Source organism: Equus przewalskii, chromosome 2 (assembly GCF_037783145.1).
Source record: "Equus przewalskii isolate Varuska chromosome 2, EquPr2, whole genome shotgun sequence".
Taxonomy (NCBI): Eukaryota; Metazoa; Chordata; class Mammalia; order Perissodactyla; family Equidae; genus Equus; species Equus przewalskii.
The window spans coordinates 36,290,747-36,309,927 of NC_091832.1; the positions used below are offsets into that span (position 1 = coordinate 36,290,747).

General features: G+C 57.7%; 1 protein-coding gene across 1 annotated transcript in view; it reads right to left on the reverse strand.

Moving 5' to 3' along the window:
* Positions 1-486: 486 nt before the first annotated feature.
* Positions 487-19,181, reverse strand: part of PADI3 (peptidyl arginine deiminase 3) — a 31,703-nt gene continuing 13,008 nt past the window's right edge. Inside the window, exons 4-16 of the mRNA XM_008541928.2 lie at positions 17,501-17,562; positions 16,424-16,541; positions 15,218-15,343; positions 13,519-13,697; positions 13,227-13,330; positions 13,016-13,127; positions 11,152-11,259; positions 9,865-10,016; positions 8,484-8,628; positions 8,276-8,378; positions 5,612-5,691; positions 3,449-3,574; positions 487-1,733 (exon numbers count right to left, since the gene is read on the reverse strand). Of these exons, the coding sequence (XP_008540150.2) occupies positions 1,500-1,733; positions 3,449-3,574; positions 5,612-5,691; positions 8,276-8,378; positions 8,484-8,628; positions 9,865-10,016; positions 11,152-11,259; positions 13,016-13,127; positions 13,227-13,330; positions 13,519-13,697; positions 15,218-15,343; positions 16,424-16,541; positions 17,501-17,562 (1,649 nt within the window). The 3' untranslated portion in view covers positions 487-1,499. The remainder of the gene's footprint in view (positions 1,734-3,448; positions 3,575-5,611; positions 5,692-8,275; positions 8,379-8,483; positions 8,629-9,864; positions 10,017-11,151; positions 11,260-13,015; positions 13,128-13,226; positions 13,331-13,518; positions 13,698-15,217; positions 15,344-16,423; positions 16,542-17,500; positions 17,563-19,181) is intronic.

The window sequence follows — 19,181 nt, forward strand, 5'->3', positions numbered from 1 at the left end:
TGCAGCCCTAGAGAGGACAGGGGTTGGGAGGGATGAGCTGTGGCAGTGATTTCCCGGGGCTCTGTAGCAAGCCCACCCAGCCTTTCACAGGGCACCATTTCCTCCGCCTGGCAGGAAGTGGGATGCCACCAAGGGCACCCGGCGGGCCTCCCCACCCACACTGGCTTCCCCCATTGCAACACTCACAATGCAACCTTCCGGCCACAGCCCAGACCCTCACCCCGCCGTGCTCCCTCGGTCATAGCAGCCTGACACTCGACCCCCAGGCTTGCATTTATGCGTCCATATCATCACAACTGTCCAGGGCAGCCGTAACTTGTCCTGTGGCCTCTTGCAGGTACAACCTCACAGTCTTACCAGAATTCGGGCTCGTCAGTCCCAAACTCTTGGCAGGCCAGACAAGCAAATGCCTCAGCTGCAAGAAATTCCTCTGTCCTTGCTGTCATGTTCTAAGCCCAAAGAAGGGCCAGGATGAGGCTCAAACCATTTACGTTTCTGCAGATTTATTAGCCAGTGATGGAAACACAGCTGGACCCATAGGGAACACACATGTAACTGACACACATCTGGGGAACCCCCTGCCCCCTACGCCCTGCCCTCGGACAGCATTCACTGCCCGAGCTGTCTCCCTGTGCCCTGGCTTCTGAGGCACAGCAAGATACGGAAACAGCCACCAGAGGTCAACAGAAAGCCTAGGCCTGATTTTCCAGGAGTCTCCCCTCCTGCAGAGGGAGGGCCAGGGCCAGTGAAGCACCCACGCAGCATGAAAGACATTTCTCAACCGTGCACCCACAGTCCTTCCCATCTCCAGGAATTCCCCAGATATTTTCATCTCCAAGAGATTCCAGGAGGTTTGGGGACAAAGCCGGGTTTCTGAAAGTCAGATGATGGGGTGTTTAGAAGGCTAAGAGACAGTTATCCTTCCTTCAACACGCATCTCGGAGCAGCGACTATTGAGAGGCTCATGCTGGGCGCTGCGCGGGTCCAGAGTTCAGCATCTGGGCAGGACCTTGGCAGGCGGGATGCTGGTCCCACCCTGATCTCCATGGGCCCCTGCTGGGATCTCCCTGTGGGGAGGCTATGGGCAGAACCTCTCCTGTCCTGTGTGGACGCATCTGACTTTAGGGCTGTTCCCCTACAGAGCGAGAGGCAATCAGACCAAAGCAGAATCGTGGGTCCTTCCTCCATCAGGACACACAGGCCAACACGGCAGATGACACGCACGGAGGTTTCTAGACCCCAAACTGAACTAGGCCCCAAGTGGAGGCTTTGGGGATGGGAGGGGGATGTTTGGAGGAGTCTCCATGGGTCATGCTGATGCGCCTGAGAGGCCACAAGAAATGAGGTCCTTCTTCTTGGGGGGCCAAGAGGAATCAAGCGGGTTGCAGATGAGGCGTGAACACTTCTAGAGAAAGAGCTTCTGTTCAGGGGCCTGTCTCAGTCTCCATCACCCAGGCCCACGTCCCACCCCAGGGGGAGAGGTGGGGGATGGGACGGGCTCAGGGCACCATGTGCCACCACTTGAAGGCAAACGGCTGCCGGCGCACGTTGGTGCCGCAGTGGACCTCGCCGTGCAGCACGTGGTAGGAGGAGAAGTCGTCGATGAAGGTGCAGTGGAGGCCCAGCGGCTCCAGCAGGGACCGCACCTTCTCCTCCAGGCAGCAGCGGCCATTGATGACGGGCCCGAAGGGCTTGGGGATGCCCAGGTGCTGGCCCAGCACAAGCATGTTCACCTGCAGAGAAGCGAGCGCCCGGTCAGGGGTAGCGCTTCAGCACCGGCTCCCACCCTAACACCTCCCCCATACCTGCCAAGACCCGGGGTGGTCTTTTAGGCAGCCTTGAAAATAGCTACTCGCGCTTTCACGCAGTGGGAGAGGAACCTGGTCTGGGAAGAACTCTAACCAGCTGTGCCTTCCCATGGGAGCATCTGCAGAGCTCACAGCGACATCTCATTTCTCTGGTGACTGCCCTCCTTATTGATGCATTGTGGTGGCTGCCATGTGTGTGCAGCAGAATCCCAACCTCCCAGGCTGTGGCTGATCAGACCAGGGTAGACGTCCGAGCCAAGCTGGGCCAGTCAGATTCTCTCTCTGGGGTATTTGAAGTCGACATGGTGGGAGAGTTGAGTCAGTCTCTGCCTACGCCTGTGTTTATGTGTGGCCGTGTTCATATGCGTCCCCAGAGACACAGAAGCAAAGGAAGCCAAGTGAGGGGAAGGGAGGAGGGGGAGAATGATGTAGATACAGAGACAAGAGGCGTTCCAGGCCCTCCTGATGCCGCCCCCACAGCAGCTGCCCCTGCCCTCGGCTTTCACGATGTCCTTGTATTAAATCTTCCGCTTTGGCTGAAGCCGGCTTGGGTGGCCCTCTGTTTCCTGTCAACACACGAACCTGGACCAAGGCACAAGATTTCGGGGGCACATACATCTTCCTCCTTAAAGACGCAGGAAGGAAAGGGAGGGACGAGAGGCTCTGCGAGTGGGGAAATCGAGCAGGGGGAAAAGCTAGCCCGAAAGGGGAAGGAAAAAAGGGGATGAAGCAATGGTGGTGTGGACAGGCTCCCTGCGAGGCTCTGATGATGGGGAGCTGAGTTCCTCTGGGGGATGGAGGGAGAGGAGAGAGAAGGAAGGGATGGAGGTGAGGAGGGGACGGAGGCGGGGAAGGGATGAAGGAGCAGTGCTACTCAAAGTGTGGTCCTCAGACAGCAGCAGCCGCGGCACCTGGGCGGCTGCTTGTTAGAAAGGCCGTACCTCAGACCTGCTGAATCAGAACCCGTGGGGCGGGGCCCCAGCGGTCCACCAAAGCTCAAGTTTTAGAAGCACCAGATGCAAAGCCCTCAGGGCTTAATCAAAAGCCACTTCTTCCAGGAAGCCTTCTTGGATCTCCAGTCCTACCTCTAAGGCCAGAAGCGCTTTGTCCCACCTCTGAATCCCCACATCACCTTATTATCAATAGACTGTTGGGACAGACCCTTGGAGAGGTGCAGAGGGTCTCCCTCAGCAGATTTGATCGGAAGCTCCTTGAGGGCAAGGAGCAGCCTTAATCATCTCTGTCCCTCATGCAGGGTACCCTAAATATAGGAGGATGGGGGAACAGCTGTGGGCTGGGATGAAGGGAGCAGAAACGGCACCCGAGCTCCCAGCTGATGCTCCGCACTTTACACACACACCCGCATGCTGTCCTTAGTCCCCTGCCAGGTATCAAGCGGGCCCCTGGGAGGAGACGTGGACCTCCCCGACGGCCCCTGAGCGTGAGCTTGGCCAGTGAGCATCCTGCAGCGGCCATCACAGTTGGCCCTTCTGCTGGACACAGGATCTCTGATTCTCCATGCCACCCCCACCAGCCACCACAATCCCAAATATGGCGGTAACCAAACGTCTTGCCCCTCTGGGGAACGGAGGCTTGGGGTCTAATTTCCGGAAACCTTAAGTCAGGGGTGGTGGCCTCACCAGGTCAGGGAAGAAGGCCACTGCCTTTCTCCTCTCGGTCTTGAAGAGCTGGGGGATGTCGATGATGTCCCGCTCCGTCAGGCCCAGCTCCCGCTTCAGCACCTCCCGGTTCCAGTCGATGCAGCTCTGGGGAAGTGGGAAGGCAGAGCTGGGGAGACCTCGCCAGTGTGGGGGCGACCCAAGGGGTCACGTCTGATTAAGGAGAGGCAGGATGCCCAAGTGCCCACGGATCAACTTTCCACACAAACCTTCTCTGTGTGCCCTGGGTCCACCCCTCACAGTCCTATCCTACTAGCTGGGCTCAAATGAGAGCATTCCAGAATGTTCCACCCTTGACCTTCTTCCCTTCTCTGGATCCTTCACTCCTTAGGGGATCTCCTTCAGTCTCGTGGTTTAAAGCAGCATGTAGACACTGAAAAGTCTGAAATTTCTATCTCCCAACTTCTTCGTAGAGCCCAACCTCTTTCCTCAGCTCAGACTTGTAAGTACAACCACTTTGCATTTCCACGTGCCCGTGTAACTGGCACATTGGATGTGACGTCCAAAGACACACCCTTCACTTCTACCCCTCCCGCCACCCGCGCCTCCCAACGTCCTCCAGCTCCGTAAACGTAACCGCTGTTCGGACCAAGCCTTGCTGTCATTCTCGATGCCTCCTCTCCTCTCCACATCCATCAGCAACAAGGCCCGCGGTCTCTACCTCTAAAATACAGCCCGGATCCGAGCCACTGCTCCCACCTGCTGGAGCGCCAGCCCCTCCCCCCGGTTGACGCAGAGGCTTCCTAACTGGTCTCTTTGTTTCGTGCTCTTGCTCCACGCGGTGGCCATGAAGATGCTCCTCACAGACCTCCCTCTGGGGGCTGGAATGGACCGAGGGCCCCTGCTGCGGGCTGCAGCTCTGAAGTCTTTCCTGTGTTGGTACCCCAGGCCGCACCGCCCCCCAGCTGCTAACAGCCAATGGCTGGGTGTGACAGGACACTAAGGCAGACCCGTTTCCGGCAGACAGGGGACCCCTCTGATGGCTTGCCGCATCCCCCGCAGCTTTGCCGACTGCCTTAGACCGCACGGCCCTGTGGGATGCGGTCCCCCCCAAGCTTCCGTCACTCTCCTACACCCAGGGCCAGTATTCCCGTCTCCTCCGGCTCCCTTCCGTTTTCCCTCGCACAGACACTGTCCCTAACAGAATCCTCAGGTGTTGAACCCCATCTCGGCATTTGCTTCTTGTAGGACCCTGTGCTGCTTCTTCTGGTTGCCCTTCCAGACGCCACCCTACACCTTTCTCTGCTCAGCGCCCTGGGAAGCTGGTCCTTGGGACTCAGGGCCTCCCCCCGCCCTCTGGCTTCTGGTTGGGTTCAGCCAATGGCGGCTCTGGCAGGAGATGGGGACTGCCAGCAGAGTGCAGTTGGGGTATTTGTTCCGCCGGCTCCCTCCTTGCTGGGTCACTGTGCGCCGGCTGTGAAGGTCACAGCTCCTGTCTGGTGGCCATCTCTTCCGAGTGACCTCTCGAGGTTCCCGGAACAGCTCCCTCGCCTAATTCCTTCGGGACCAGGGCTGGGACGGCTGCCCTCTTCCGGGCCTGGGGGTGGTCCCTTGCCGATTTCCTCAGATCCTTCCCGCGTCTTTGTAAAGATTTTCCTTACTAAACTTTTCCAGTTATCCAGCTTGAGGTGCCAGGTGTTTCCTGCTGGGACCTACTGTCACCACCCCCCACCCTGCCATGACATACGGATACATTCTCAACATAGCCGCAGAGAGCTCGTTTCAAAGCACAAGTCCGATCAGGTCCCTCGTCTGCTCAAATCCCCCGAGGGCCTCAAATCCCACTCAGAGCCACAGCCACCGTCCCAGCTATGCCTTTCAAAGCCTGTGTGACCCGGCCTCCCCTCTCTCCACCTTGGCCTCCTGGTTTGTTCTCATACACTCCAGGCCCCTTCCTTCCACCTCAGGGCCACCGTCTGTGCTGTTCCTCTGCCTGGAATGCTTGTCCTTCTCAAATGCATGGCTTACCCCTCATTTTTCTTGGGTCAAAGGAGAGGGTTTGAGCCCCTCTGTCTGGGCCTGTTCCAGCCTGAGCTTTCACGAACCGTGAGGCCCGGACTTCGGCTCCCATCCCTTCCCCAGCAGGTGCCCCCAGCCTCCACTCCCAGCCTGTGGCCCTCATACCTGCACAAACTTATTGTAGCCGATGAGGCTTTCATTGGAGAGCACCTGGTTGATGGAGATGGTGTTGACCGGCTGAGCACCTGTGACGGAGAGAGATGTGAAGGCAAGGGCAGGAGCAACGCCACCCGCTCTGGGAAGCAGCCAGGCGGGGCCAGGTTCACAGCGGCCGGTCTCGCTGAGTCAGCAGCCTGCGGGCCTTTCTGGTTTGCGCAGCACCGGCTGCAGGGCTCCGCTTGGCCGCTGCCAGGTCTGGGCTGAGAGGGGCGGCAGGGGCAGGTCGCCGTCCACTGTGAACTTCAGACTTTTCTTTGAGGGCCCTGGAAGGGGTGACACCTTTGATTGGAAATTTATAACCCCCCCAGGGTACTGGGTGATGACTGCTCTTCTTTTGGCCAATGGTGGGGCGGGGGGGCTGGGTCACCCACCTACCTACCAGTGCCAGCTCTTATGGACCCCATTGGACATTGTCCCTCCAACAGGTGACTACATGGCAAAGGGGCTCCCCCGAGGCCCAGCTTTCCCACCCGCCTGATGTGGTGCTCGGGGAGACAGGGCAGGACAGGGGAGGGGAGGTTGGAGCCAACACTCACAGCCACCATTTATTAAGCTCTTCCCACGTGCAGGCCCTGAATTCAGGCCTCTGCACTCAGTGCCTCACTGGGCCCTCACTGCAACCCCACAGGGTATGCGTTATCATCCCCACTTTACAGATGGGGACACTGAGGCTAGGGAGGTAAAGAGACTTGCCCAAAGTCCTCCAGCTAGGAAGTGGGGGCTTGTGATTCAAACCCCAGCCCAGTGCTCACAAAGGGCCTGAAGCCTTGACCCGCGTGTGTGCAGACTCAGCATCCTTTCCACCCCGGCTGGAGTCAGACAGCTGGGGTCCTCCCGCAGCTCTACCGCATTCTCGCTGAGGCCTCTGGGCCAGCGACTGCCCCTCTCTGAGCCTCACATTCTTGGGTATGAAGCCAAGTGACAGTCACCCTCACAGGCTCCCCTGAGGTCAAATAGGATGACAGCACGGAGCACACAGTCTGGGGCCTGGCACGAAGTAGGTGACCGCTGAGCTGCGCCGGGCCTCCCTGGTCACTGCCCTGGGCGTCAGCCCTGCAGGGCAGCATGGTGGCTATGGGTGGCCTGACAGCTGTGAAGTCCCTCGCTGTCCCTCTCAGCTGGAAAAACTGCTCAGCCTATTCCTGAGCCCTGCTCACTGCAAACCCGATACTCTGGGAAGATGGAGACGGCTTTCCGCCTGCCTGGGACATAAAATCGGACCTGAGGATTCTTCAGGCGTGGTCTGGGCAACGGGGCTGGGAAACGGTGCTTTATTTCCCTTTACAGCTGGGGCCCCAGGACTGCATGGGGAAGGGGGAAAGGGGGTGAATGGAGATTGCGGGGCACGTGGGGAGTCTGGGAGCTGTAAGTTCCGCAGAAGCTTCTCTCTCGGAGGTAGATTTGGTCCGGGGCATTATCTAACTCCCAAGAGGCCACGGGGCCAAGAAAATCTACGATCCCGCCAGACACTGGGGTCTGTGCCCTGGGACCCCGGGGTCCCAGTCAGAGAGGAGGGATCCCGTGGGAGTCAAGGTCTTGGTGGAGATGAGAAAGGGAGTGGATCTGAGAGCCGTTCCAGCAGGCGCCCCCGCCCACGCCAGCCCCAGCCAGGTCCCTCTGTAAATTCCCCCCGCGCAGAATGAAAAAGTGGGGCCCCTTGTTCAAAGCGCAGGAAAAATCCACCTTTAAAGGTACAAAAATATAAAGCTTTTTCTTTCCTCACGGTCTCTCTTGCCCTGTCATGTTGTTTTCACCTGCTATTGATGTCACGCTCTCACCGGCACGGGGACACCCACGATGCGAGTGTAGACCCCACCGCAGGCTGCCGGAACCACGCTGGGACTTGGCGCATGCGCACTGCCCGCCGGCTCCCAGGAATCTCAGCGCTGGAGCGGTGGGACCCTCCTGCTGCGCCAGGTGTGGGGCGAAGGGGAGCTGGACGCCTCTTCCCACAGGCCCGCCACCCCAAACCTTGGCGAATGGGCGATCTCCAGGGGCACTGAAGCCTCTGCACGGGGATGTGCTAGGTACCTGCATCCGGGGTGGACGAGAGGCTCACCCCCACCAAATTGCCCAGCACGGGCCCTGTGGCGCGGCCAGTCCAGGACAGGGACGACTGAGGCCAGGCCCCGACTGAGCTGCTGGGAGCACGTGCGCCCGACCTCCCCAGGACCAGGCTCCCGCTGGGGGTGGAGGGCTGCAGGGAGCGGTCGCCTGGTCGGCTGGGGCTCTAAGGGGCGAGGGAACAGGGAGAGGCCTCACCCCAGGGAGGCAGGAGGCGGCAGGAGGCGGGACTGCTCATGAACCCAGCCTCCCAGCCCCTGTAGATGCTCCATGGATCAACCAGATTCCACTCACAAAACACACATTATTAAGATTTTCAAGACAGTGCTGCCAGAGCATTAAACCCCAACACAGGGCCATTCTGAGCAGCGGGCCGTGTGCCACCGCATGGGTCACGTGCCCACAAACTGCACAGTGGTGGCTGGTGGAGCAAGGGATCCTAAAGTTGGGGGGGAGCCTTGCTTTAACATTTGCCATCCCTGTCTCAAGCCCCGTGAGGTGCGGGGGGAGGGAAGCTGTGGGGAGGGACACAGCACTGATACCCACCACAAACCCCTTGGAACAGGAGGGCCCTGCCATGGCCCCACTTCTTCTTCTCCTGAAAGAGCCTGAGGCAGGTGCTGGGGCTGGCCAGGAGCATCCGGAAGCCCTGTGTGGACAGAGCAGATGGGGTTGAGCTCCCCGGCCTCAGCGGGGCCCCCCGGAGCTCGTCCCCTGACCCAGACGCCGGGGACAGGCTGTTGCCAGTCCTTACCTTCCCATCGGGGGCAGGGACAAAGCTCAGAAACTCATCCACGTGGCCCACGGCCAGCCAGTCCACAAAGAGCTCCACAGGCGGCTGCACCTTCTGCGCGTGCAGGAAGTCCCGCACCACCCGGGTGACCCTGCGGCCACTCGACCTGGGGCCAAGGGGTCAAAGAAAGTTGCTGAACTAAAAAAAAAAAATCTATGCAGAAATGGAAAGACAAGCGTTCAAGATTGCCACAATATCTGCAAAAAAACACGCATTGCTTTTGTAAGCAGGAAAGACAATACATATATATTTTTTAAAATTCCACTCCAGGTGAGTTCTCGATGAGGCAGACGCAGGGCAGGTCAGTCCCACCAGGTCAGCGACCCACCCGGGTCTCGCCGTCCAGCACATCCACAGAAGCACCCTCAGGGCCCATCCTGAGACCGATTTCACCCCCATCCTCACTCCCCCACGGCCGGGCGGTTCTTCTTTGAGTTTAACTTGCATCTCTCATGCTGCAGCCTCACCTTCCTGCCCAGCAGTGCAGAGAGAGGTGGACGAGATCACCCCTGGGGGGGTCTCACAGCCCCAGCATTTTATGTTCATGAATTTAAGCTTCATTCCTCTTTTGCCTTCTGAAAAAGTCCCTAATGGCGTGGCCCAAACTCCCTCCCTCAGTGGGATCTTGTGTTTGAGGGCAGAGAGCCCCCTCCAAAGCTTCTTGATTCACCTGTTATTTGATAGCAAGTCTGTTCTAAATGCTTTGCTGAATTTAGTTGGCTCTGTGTCTTGGTCTATTTCACAGCAAATAACCATGACCCTATAATTCCTTTTCTTTTCCACCAGTCCCCCTGTGTCACATGTTGAATAAGACATAATCTGTTTCTCTCTCCCTCTCTGTTACTGCCATTTCATTTTTCATGTCCTATTCAGGAAAAGATCTGATATTAGTCATTTACACTATAGTATGAACAAGCTTTGACTTAAATGCAATTTCTCCCAGGACTGCTGAGACTTAAAGGTCTTTCCTCTATAACTATTAATGGACAGAAACATCTATTTACTTTCTGAATGGGAAGACCTGAGTCTAGTCAGAACTTTGCATTCTGTGTGACCTTTACCTGGTCACGCACCTTCTCTGGGCCCACTTGTAAAATGAAAGGGTTGGACTGCATGATGTCTTAGGTCCCTGCTCACTCTGGCCTTCTCAAACCCCCTGAGATAAGTGACAGTTTCGACAGCTCCCGCCACCACCACCGCCACGACCACAATGTCATCACTGCTTCTTTCTGATTCTCTTCAAGGAGTGGAGGGGCCCCTCATCCCCCAGCCCCGAAGCCACCGTCACCACCCCCACCATCAGCCTCCGCCCCAGGAACACCTCTCCCTGCTCCCCTCTTACCCAGGCAGGTTGCCCCCGATGAGGATCCTGCCCAGGGGGTACTCCTTCCCGTTGGCCACCACGGGGGGGCTGACCTCCAGGTTTCCAAAGGAGTCCAGGCCACTCACAGAGCTGTCTCCTGGTTCCCGAGTCACATAGCCAAAATCTGGACCCTGGTAGGGGAAACTGAGTCAGGCTGGGGCGGGGAGGTGCTCACCAGGAAGAGCTTGAACCAACTCGCTGGCCTCTGGGCTCCCTAAAGATGGGGCGGGATGGTCACCCCCTCTTCAGATGGAAACGCCGAGTCAAAGATGGGGACCTGACGGATGCGACGTTTCTCGCACCCCCGCGGCCGTGCACAGGGCCATCGGGAAGCACATGGGCCGCCTGGCGGTGCCGCCGTATGAGAGCAGGGCAGTCCCAGGTCACAGGGAGACAGCAGGGAGGGCCCTGGCTGCTCCCCATCCGACACGGAGCCCAAGGCCACGGCCACCCTCGACCCTGTGCTCGGCCTTCCTGCCACCTGCAGCCCTAGGCAGGGATGTGGCTGCTCCAGAGCAGCCAGCCCTGGGAGCCAAGAGCCTGGTGCTGGCCTCGGAGCCTCAGGCCTTCGACTCGAAAAGGAGGGAATTCCCCAGGGCCGTCTCTTAGCAGGAGCTCAGGCAGCACTGAGGGCCGGGGGAGAGCTCAGACCACCTGTGTGCCCAGCGGCGGGCTGGAGAGGCCTTCCACCCTCCACGGCACGAAGCAGTCTCCCCTCTTTCCTCCAAGCATCCCTTGAGACACCCTCTTTATTTTATTCCCAATAATACTACCAGCTAACTGTGTGCTACACTCCCTCCATGTGTGCATGGAGAAGCCTCACAAACACCTGTGAGGCCTGGGCTAAAATACCATTTCTACTGATGAAGAAACTGAGGCTCAGAGAGGGGAAGTGACTCATGCAAGGTCACACAGCACATGAGTGAGAGCCAGGTTGTTCTGACTCCAAGGCCCATGTTCTTACTAGCTCTGCGATCCTGCCTCCCCCGTCTAAGGTGGCCAGATTTATAATAAAGATATAGGATGCCCAGTTAAATGTACATTTCAGACAAACAACAAATATGTTTTGAGTAAAAGGATGTCCCGGGCAATGTTTGGGACACACTTATACTAAAACGTTACTCCCTGCTTCGCTGGAATTCGAATCTAACTGGGCATCTCCTGTCTCTATCTAGCAGCTCCGCCCCTGTTCCGAGGGAACGCGGTTCCTGGCGTGGCTCTCGGGTGACGTCCGCTGGCCCTCGGGCGCTGCGGCCGCCCACTCACCAGGATCCTTTTGTAGGGGAAGTCCTGCAGCTCCCCGTTCCTGGGGGAGTCGAAGACCACGGGAAAGGTTTTGTGCGGTGCCTGGATGTAGCCCAGCTCCATTTCGTCCTGCAACGAGAGACGCCGCGCTGCGGATGTCACCCGCTCCCCTGCCTGGCCCCGAGCGCTCCGGGACAACTGTTCAGGGGACCCTCTGCCTCAGGCCTGCTGGGGCCCAGGGCGGGGGCAGGGCGGGGGTCCTCATGCCTGCTGGCTGGGGGACGGGCTGGAGGCTCAGAGACGGGGTCCACTTGCCTTGCGTCACACAGCAAGACAGGTCAGGAAAGAACGAGAACATGGACGTGACCTCAGGGGTGTCCCCGTGCTGGGCCAGGGCAGAGTGGACGCAGAGAGGAGCTCAGGGTGGTCTGAGTTGGACAAACAGGCTGCTGGGCATCAGCCAGCACCTCCAGCTTCCACGTGTGGTCATGAGGGGTTGAAGGCTGGACAGGGCTGAGGGGACCTGAGGAGGTACAGCTGTGCCTCCCCCTTAGACCTGTTAACACGCCCAGCGCAGTCCTGCCCCCTCTGGCTCGGGAGGCAAAGCTGGCCCTGCAGTGATGAACTATATATCCAACGAGAAGCTCACTGCGGTGCGCCTGGCCCAGCCCTTTACAAATATTCACTCCACTAATCCTCATGACACCCCTAGGTGGAGGCACTATTCTCACCCCATGTTACGGGTGAGGAAAGTGAGGAACAGAGAGGTCTAGTTATTTGTTCAAGGGCACACAGCTAGTCGGTGGCACAGCCAGGATCCAAACCCAGCCTGTCTCACTCAAGTCCTGCCCTGACCACCTCACTGGACGAACCTCCAGCTGAAATGAAAGCTCCTTGGCTTAGCATCCAAGGCCTCCCACCTCAGCTCTTGCCCTGCACGGAGCCTTGGCCCTGGTCAAAGAGAACAGGCAACATTCTTTCTAATGCCTCCCACCTCTGGCCATCGCTCATGCTGATCCTCTGCCAGACCCACCAACCACTGAGCCCCAGCACGGCCCTGACCAGCTCTGGCCCTGGCATTTGCCCCGCTGAGAGCTCCTTCGTTATGGGGGGATCGACGGGGAATAGTCAGGAAGATGCAGTGATGTTGTGCGTGGCCCGCAGCAGGCACTCAGTGAATGACCGAGTCATCATCCGTCCGTTTGCCAGATCTGGTCCAGCTCGGATGCCCTTCCTCCTGGCAGTCTCCACTGACCCCGAGACAGAGGTGACGGCGCCCGGCTCCAAACCCTGCTGGCACTCTGCCAGCACCCTGCCCCACCTGAGACCGTCCGAGTCGGGGGTCTCCATCATCCACCACATCACGGCTTCTCCTCCTCGGCACGATTGGCCTTCGGGGCCAGATAATCCTTTGTCGTGGGGCCGTCCAATGCACCATGGGATGTTTAGCTGCATCCCTGGTCTCTACCCACTGGAAGCCAGTGGCACCACCACCCTCAGCGTGACGACCAGAAACATCTCCAGCTACTGCCAAATGTCCCTTGGGGACAAAATCACCTTCCTTTGAGAACCACTGGTCCAGGCCTTTGATGGCCAGGGGTGGGTGCCTCGACCTCTGCCATCCCCCTCCGGCCCAGCCCAGCGCTTAGCCCAGATCCTGTGGGTGAATGAGTGTTGAACCCAGTGTCAGTGTGTCCCTGGGTTCTAGAAAGTTCTGGAGAGAGGGAGGGCTCTCCGTCTAGAATTAGAAAGATCACTGCCGTGGGGAGGACGATCGCAGCCCCCGGTCCTCCTGGATGCTCCCCAGCAGCATCCCCCGCTGGAATAGGCCAGCTTCTCCCTCCAGGACGGTGTCCGGCTGGGGGCCACCCGGCGGCCCTGGTACCTGGATCCAGCGGTCATTGCGGTTCTCCGTCTGCGGGCAGATGGTCAGCTTGCAGCCAGCCTTCCTGACCAGCTCCGCCACCGCGTCCACGAAACACGTGTTGTTCCTCACACTGCGGACAAGCCCGGGGAGAGCGGCTCAGGACAGAGCCAGGCCTGGGGGCCAGAGGCACCAGCAGGGTCAGGAGGACACCTGGTGCCCCCACACTCACCGGCACACGTACACCTCCAGGGGCGGCAGCGTGCTGGGCGTCATAATCCAGGGCGCCACACGGAACACCACGGTGTCAGTGAAGATCGGGGATTCAGAGAAATCCTGCGGGGGAAGACCGGAGTGGGGAGAGCACTGACCTCGGAGTCCAGAGGCCTGGGTGGCTCAAGGACCACAGAGGGCCTTGAGCCAGCCGCCTGCTTCTTGCTTTCTGGTGAGGCACCGGCGGGGCGGTCCAGAGGTCTGGGGTCTTTCACGCCGGCGGTGCCCTCCCTGCCCTGGCCACCCCCTACCTCGTTGGAGTCGTCCAGCAGGGTGACGTGGAAGGAGATGAGGCCCGTGAAGCCAGCGTCGGGGAAGGAGAGGCCCTCCACGAAGAAGCGCTCCTCGTCCCCGTGGAAGCGGGGCACCTCGTAGGACAGCTTGTCCTGGCCCAGCACGTGCCTGTAGGCCTCGCACGAGTCCTCGGGCCCTGGGAGGGGACGAAAGGGGCAGCCGTGACTCCCTGGTGGGCCTGAGACGCGTGAGGGATGCAGGAAGAGCTGTGCAGCCTCACCAGAAATTGTAAGCCGGACCACAACTCCCACCTCTCACCTCCCACAGGCAAAGGAGGGAAAGATGCTTAATACCCGGTGTGGGCAAGGCAAGGGAAGGACACTGCCTTCTGAGGTTGGCGTTCAGATCCTTCGGAGGGCAATTGGCGGCATCTAACAAGGTGATGTTCGCCCCTAACCCGCAACTCCACTCCTAGGGATCTTTCCTACAAAATACACGTACAAGGCTGTCCACTGGCCGTTCATTCATTCATTGAACAAATGCTCCCTGAGCACCTACAAGGCACCCACGAGGCGTGGTGCTGGACTCAGGTACAGCCGTGAGCACGGTCCCTGCCCTCAAGGTGTGTTGTTGGAAATCATAACACTGCAGACCACTGCGTGTTCAGGGGACCAGACGAGTTCCTCACCTCCACGCTTTGGAGTACTACACAGCTGCGGAAAAGAAGGACGCGCAGCTACGGAAACACACGGAAACATGCACAGGGCATATAATTCAAGGAAAGAAAAAGTTTGGAAAGCAGAGTGTGTACACACACTCTTAGTGCTTACAGAAAAGGTCAGGAGGAAAGCACACCAAGTTGTTAACGGTGAGCACATTTGAAGACGCTCAGGGGTGGGGATAGAGAACTCGCATTTCTTACTTTATGTGTGTCTATACTGTTTGGTCTTTTAAAAATGAGCATCTCATTACTTGTGTACTTTTGTATTTTTAAAGGTGTTTCAGATCCCAGCTTGTACATAGGCTAAGGCAGTGGCAATGTAAGGCTGTGGTTGGAATTATGTCGGAGCGAAGAGCCCTGGGGTCTGAGACTGGCCTTAAAAAACTTCAGGAGGGACCGGCCCTGTGGCGCAGCAGTTAAGTGCGCACGTTCCGCTTCAGCGGCCTGGGGTTCGCTGGTTTGGATCCCGGGTGCGGACATGGCACCGCTTGGCAAGCCATGCTGTGGTAGGCGTCCCACATATAAAGGAGAGGAAGGTGGGCATGGATGTTAGCTCAGGGCCAGTCTTCCTCAGCAAAAAGAGGATTGGCAGCAGTTAGACTGGGCTAATCTTCCTCAAAAAAAAAAAAAAAACACTTCAGGAAACAGAGGGAGCAATGAAGCCAGCCAGGCAGAGTAGGGACAATCCTTGAGTCTGAGTGGTTGGCACATGGGGGTTCGCTACGCTGTTCTCTCTACTTTTGTGTTTGTTCGAAAGTTTTGATAATAAAAATTTCTAAAGGTGCTTAAAATATATTTTTCAAATTCATTTATCCCATAAAACCGCCTCAGGCCATGGCTGTCCCAGATGACCAGTCCCAAGCTCTCACATCTGACTGTTCTTCCTCTGACCCCCAAGACAGCTCGGGAGCCTGGGCAGAGCCTGCCCTCCAACCCAAGGTGGGGAAACTGAGGCCCCGCTGGCAGCACAGGGTGGGGGAGGGGCACGAACTCACCGCAGGCGTGGAAGACCCGTGCCCGCTCGGCGTCATAGCTGGAGGTGTGGAGGACAAGTTTGTGGTCATGAAAGAGGGCAGCGGGGCCTTGGGTGCGCAGGACCATGACGGACATGTCTTCCAGGTCTGCGGAGCCAGACACAGGGCGGCCACTCAGGGGGCCTCTGACACCCGCGCATCTCCTCCTCCGGCCTGCCGCCCTCCCCAGGGCAGAGGGTGCTAAGACCTGGGTCCTCGGGCCCCAGCTCTGCCCACCCTGTGAAAACACTGGAAACCCTCAATAGCCAACCAGGAAGTCTGTACGCATGTGATGCGGTGAGCCACCTCACAGCCGGCTGGGCCCGCGCTGCCTCATCTGCCCAGAGAAACAGGAAGCGCGGAGCAGCCAGCCTGGTGCCTGGCACACGACAGGTGCTCGCGAGGTGTGAGGGGGAACAAGGCCACCTGGGCAGCAGGCAGATGGGGGCTCCAGCCCCAGCCCAGCATCACGCACTGTTGACCCTGGGTGGGCCCCTCCTCCCCGAGCCTCAGCGTTCCATCTCTGGAACGAGGGACATTTATGCGCCCTTCGGAGCAGCTGTGAGCGCCTCGTGTGTAAGCTCCTGGCTCTCACCCCGGGGGACTGCAAGCGTTCTTCACGGGGCTGCTGCACGCGGTTTGGAATGCACTTAATAGAATGTGGCGTTCCTGAAACACTGGCCAGAGGCACCTTGGCGGGGGGGGGCCGGGGGGGGATGGCCGGATTTGGGGTTGGAATAGGGAGCCTTGGGTCTGCCACAGACAGGAGACATCCAGGGTTGGGGGGGGGTCTCCTGATGTCTGAGCCTCAACGTTCTCGTCTCTAAATTGGGGTGATGTTCCCCTCCCCTCCGACTTGGATGATTAAATGAGAATTCTGGGAACGGACCAGGCACATAGCAGGTGCTCACATAATGTTAGCATCCTCCGCTCCACTGGAGGGAGAGAAAGGTGAGTCAGCTCATTTCCAGAGTCCTGCCCTGGCATGTGAGTGCCTGTGGGCACTGTGGATATGGGGGGGCAACTGCCAGCCTGAGGCAGGTTTTGAGGAATGTCGAGGTATGTCCGGGAGCTGGCACTCAGGTCCTGAGCTCTGCCTTCAGAGCCGTGCCATGGGTAGGAATCCCTGTGGCTAGCTGAGCAGTGACCCTAGACACCCACGGACAGGGGCTGCCCCACCCCCCTCACCTTGCAGGCAGTGCACGTGCTGGTCACAGTTGTCTCGCTCATCACAGTTCAGATTGTCCTTGTCGCAGTTCACCAGCAGGATGGCTCCATACCCACCAGGCCCCCAGACCCACTGCCGCTGCCAACGGCAAAGCATAGCTGTGATTGGGGCTCAGATCAGACCTGTGCCTCCCTCCCCCGCAGCCTTCCAGCCCCATCTCCTCCTCTTCACGCTACCCTGTGAGGGTAGGTCCACTCTCTCTGAAGCCCCTCCTGCCCAAGAAATGGTACTGGCTCCCTACCGCCCACACCATCAAGTTCAAACTACAGGGCCGCCTTTCTTAGCTGACAGCGATGTGTCTCCAGCCAATGTCCTCTTTCTCAATAGGCAGCTGCCTGATGATAAGATCTGCTCTTCCGGCCAGGCCTTGGCTTCTGCTGTCCCCTCCACCTGCAATGCCCTCCCTCTTGCATTGCTTTAGAGTCCAGCTCAAGTGGACTTCAGGGGACGTCTTCCTCGCTCATGCAGCCCACCTTGACTTTCTCCTCTGAACTCCCAATGTATTAAGTGCCACCACAATTCAGCCCAAAGTTCTTGGACAGTTTCACACTTGGTAGATTTCTCCTTTCACTTAGATCGGGGGTTGGCACCCCACGGCCCGTGGGCCCAATCTGGCCCACTGCCTGTTTTGTAAATAAAGTTTTATTGGAACACGGTCTCATCCACTTGTTTCTGTATTGGCTACAGCTCTTTCACACGACCCTGGCAGAATCGAGTAGTTGCAACACAGACAGTACGGCTCACAAAGCCTAAGCTACTTACTATCCTGCTCTAACAGAAAGTTTGCTGACGCCCGACCTCGCTTCCAAGCCCAGAAGGACTTTTCCCATCAAGCAAGGCCTAGCCCAGGGCTGGGCACGAGTGTGCTCCATAGTTCTCCTGGGGAAAGAAGACCCCCCAGCCACTCCGGGTTCCCGTTTGGCTCCCCTGACCTCGTCATGAGCTGGGTGGCAGGAGGATACCTGTAAAGGCCTCGCCCTCTTAACCCAGCCTAGAGCAGCTCCAAACTCTTCTGGGCCCAGGCAGAGATGCCCTACCTTGTCGACGAAGCTCCTGTCCTGCCTGCCCTCACAGTTCAGGTCGCAATCCAGAGAGATGTCTGCAAGGGGCGGGAAGAGGGTAGGTCACTACAGGGTGCCCAGGAGCCCAGCACAGGCCATGGTCTCTACAGTTTAGATCTCAGGCCATCTGGGACTGGGAAGAGGGAAGTCATTTCCAAGAATACATTGCCTATAGGTGGGGGCATCTGGAGCCTCTCTGCTTGGGCTGGGGAAAGAGGCCTAGAGGAGGAAGCAGGGTCAGAGCAAAGGCCCAGGTCAAATGCTGCCCCCTCCAGGAAGCCCTCCCTGACCCCTCCTTCTTCCACATCCCTATGGCCCTTGCTGTCTGGGGACGCCTTGTGGAGCCCAGGTCGCCCTGGACATTCTTGGTCTGGACGAAGCTGCCTCCTCTCCTTGGGAGGGGATAGGGAGCCTGGACTTCGGGATCAGACACACATGGATGCGAATCCAGGTTCTGGTACCTCCTGGCTGTGGGGCCTCCCTGAGCCTCAGCACCATCTCCCCCTCCCCAAATTCCAGCCCCCATCCCACCTTCTTACTGTTTCTCTCTAGGAAGCGTGGGAGATTTTACAGCACAAATGGCAGAGAGAAAGGAGGAATTTGAAGTGATTTTTAGACACGTGAAAAGATACCCAACCGCCATGCCACACGTGGATGAATCGCACAAACACAAGGGGGGTCAGAAGAGGCCAGCCCCTAAGAAGACATGCGCAGTATGACTCCACCCATAGAGAGCTCAAAGGTAGGCAAAAGCAGTCTGTACTATTTGGGTATGCATATTCGGATGATAAAGCCATTTTAAAAAGCAAGGAAACACTCTCACAAGATAGTGGTTACCTCTAGGGGCCGGAGGGGGTCATGATCAGAGAGGGGCATGGCGGGGGGATCTTGGGGTGCTGGTCATGTTCTGTTTCTTGACCTGGGTGATGGCTGCTCAACTGCTGGCTTTGTAGCTATTCACTAACGTGTGTGTACACACTTACACTTATATATAACATAAGGCTTTACACACTTGTCTGTCTGAGTATTTTCCAATGAACAAGGGTGTGTGTGTTCAGGGAGGGGAAGAGAGGAGGTCCCCAACCTCGGTCCTAACTAAAGGAAGGCAAATTAAAGCAACAATGAGACGCCAACCTCTCCGACTGACACAAATGGAAAAGGCTGATGATGCACAGTGTCGGCCAGGCACTCCTGTGCACTGTTGGCAGGTGTACAAAGGGGTACGGTCTTTTGGGAGAGCAATTTGGCAAAATCTATCAAAATTTCAAACGTACGTTCTCTATAACCCAGCAGTTCTGCTTCTAAAAACGCCTCCTGCAGAGAGAGCATTTCCAACCGTCTTGCTCATTATTCTCCAAGTGCTGGGACTAATGCAAACGCCCACCAGGGTGCAAGGAGCCCCCCAGCATCCTTGGCAACACAAGGTCAGTGAAGCATCTTTTCATTCGGGTTCTGATCATTGGGGCTTTCTATTCTGTGGATTGCTTGTTCATATTTTCTGCCCATTTCTGTTCATTTGCTGTATTTTTTTATTGATTGAGTTTTCCATAATCTGTATGCACCGAGTCAGCTACACGCCTCACAAATTTCTTCTCCCAGTTCAGAGCTTGACTTTTGACTAGTCCTCTGTTACACAGAAGTTTTAAATTTTAATACA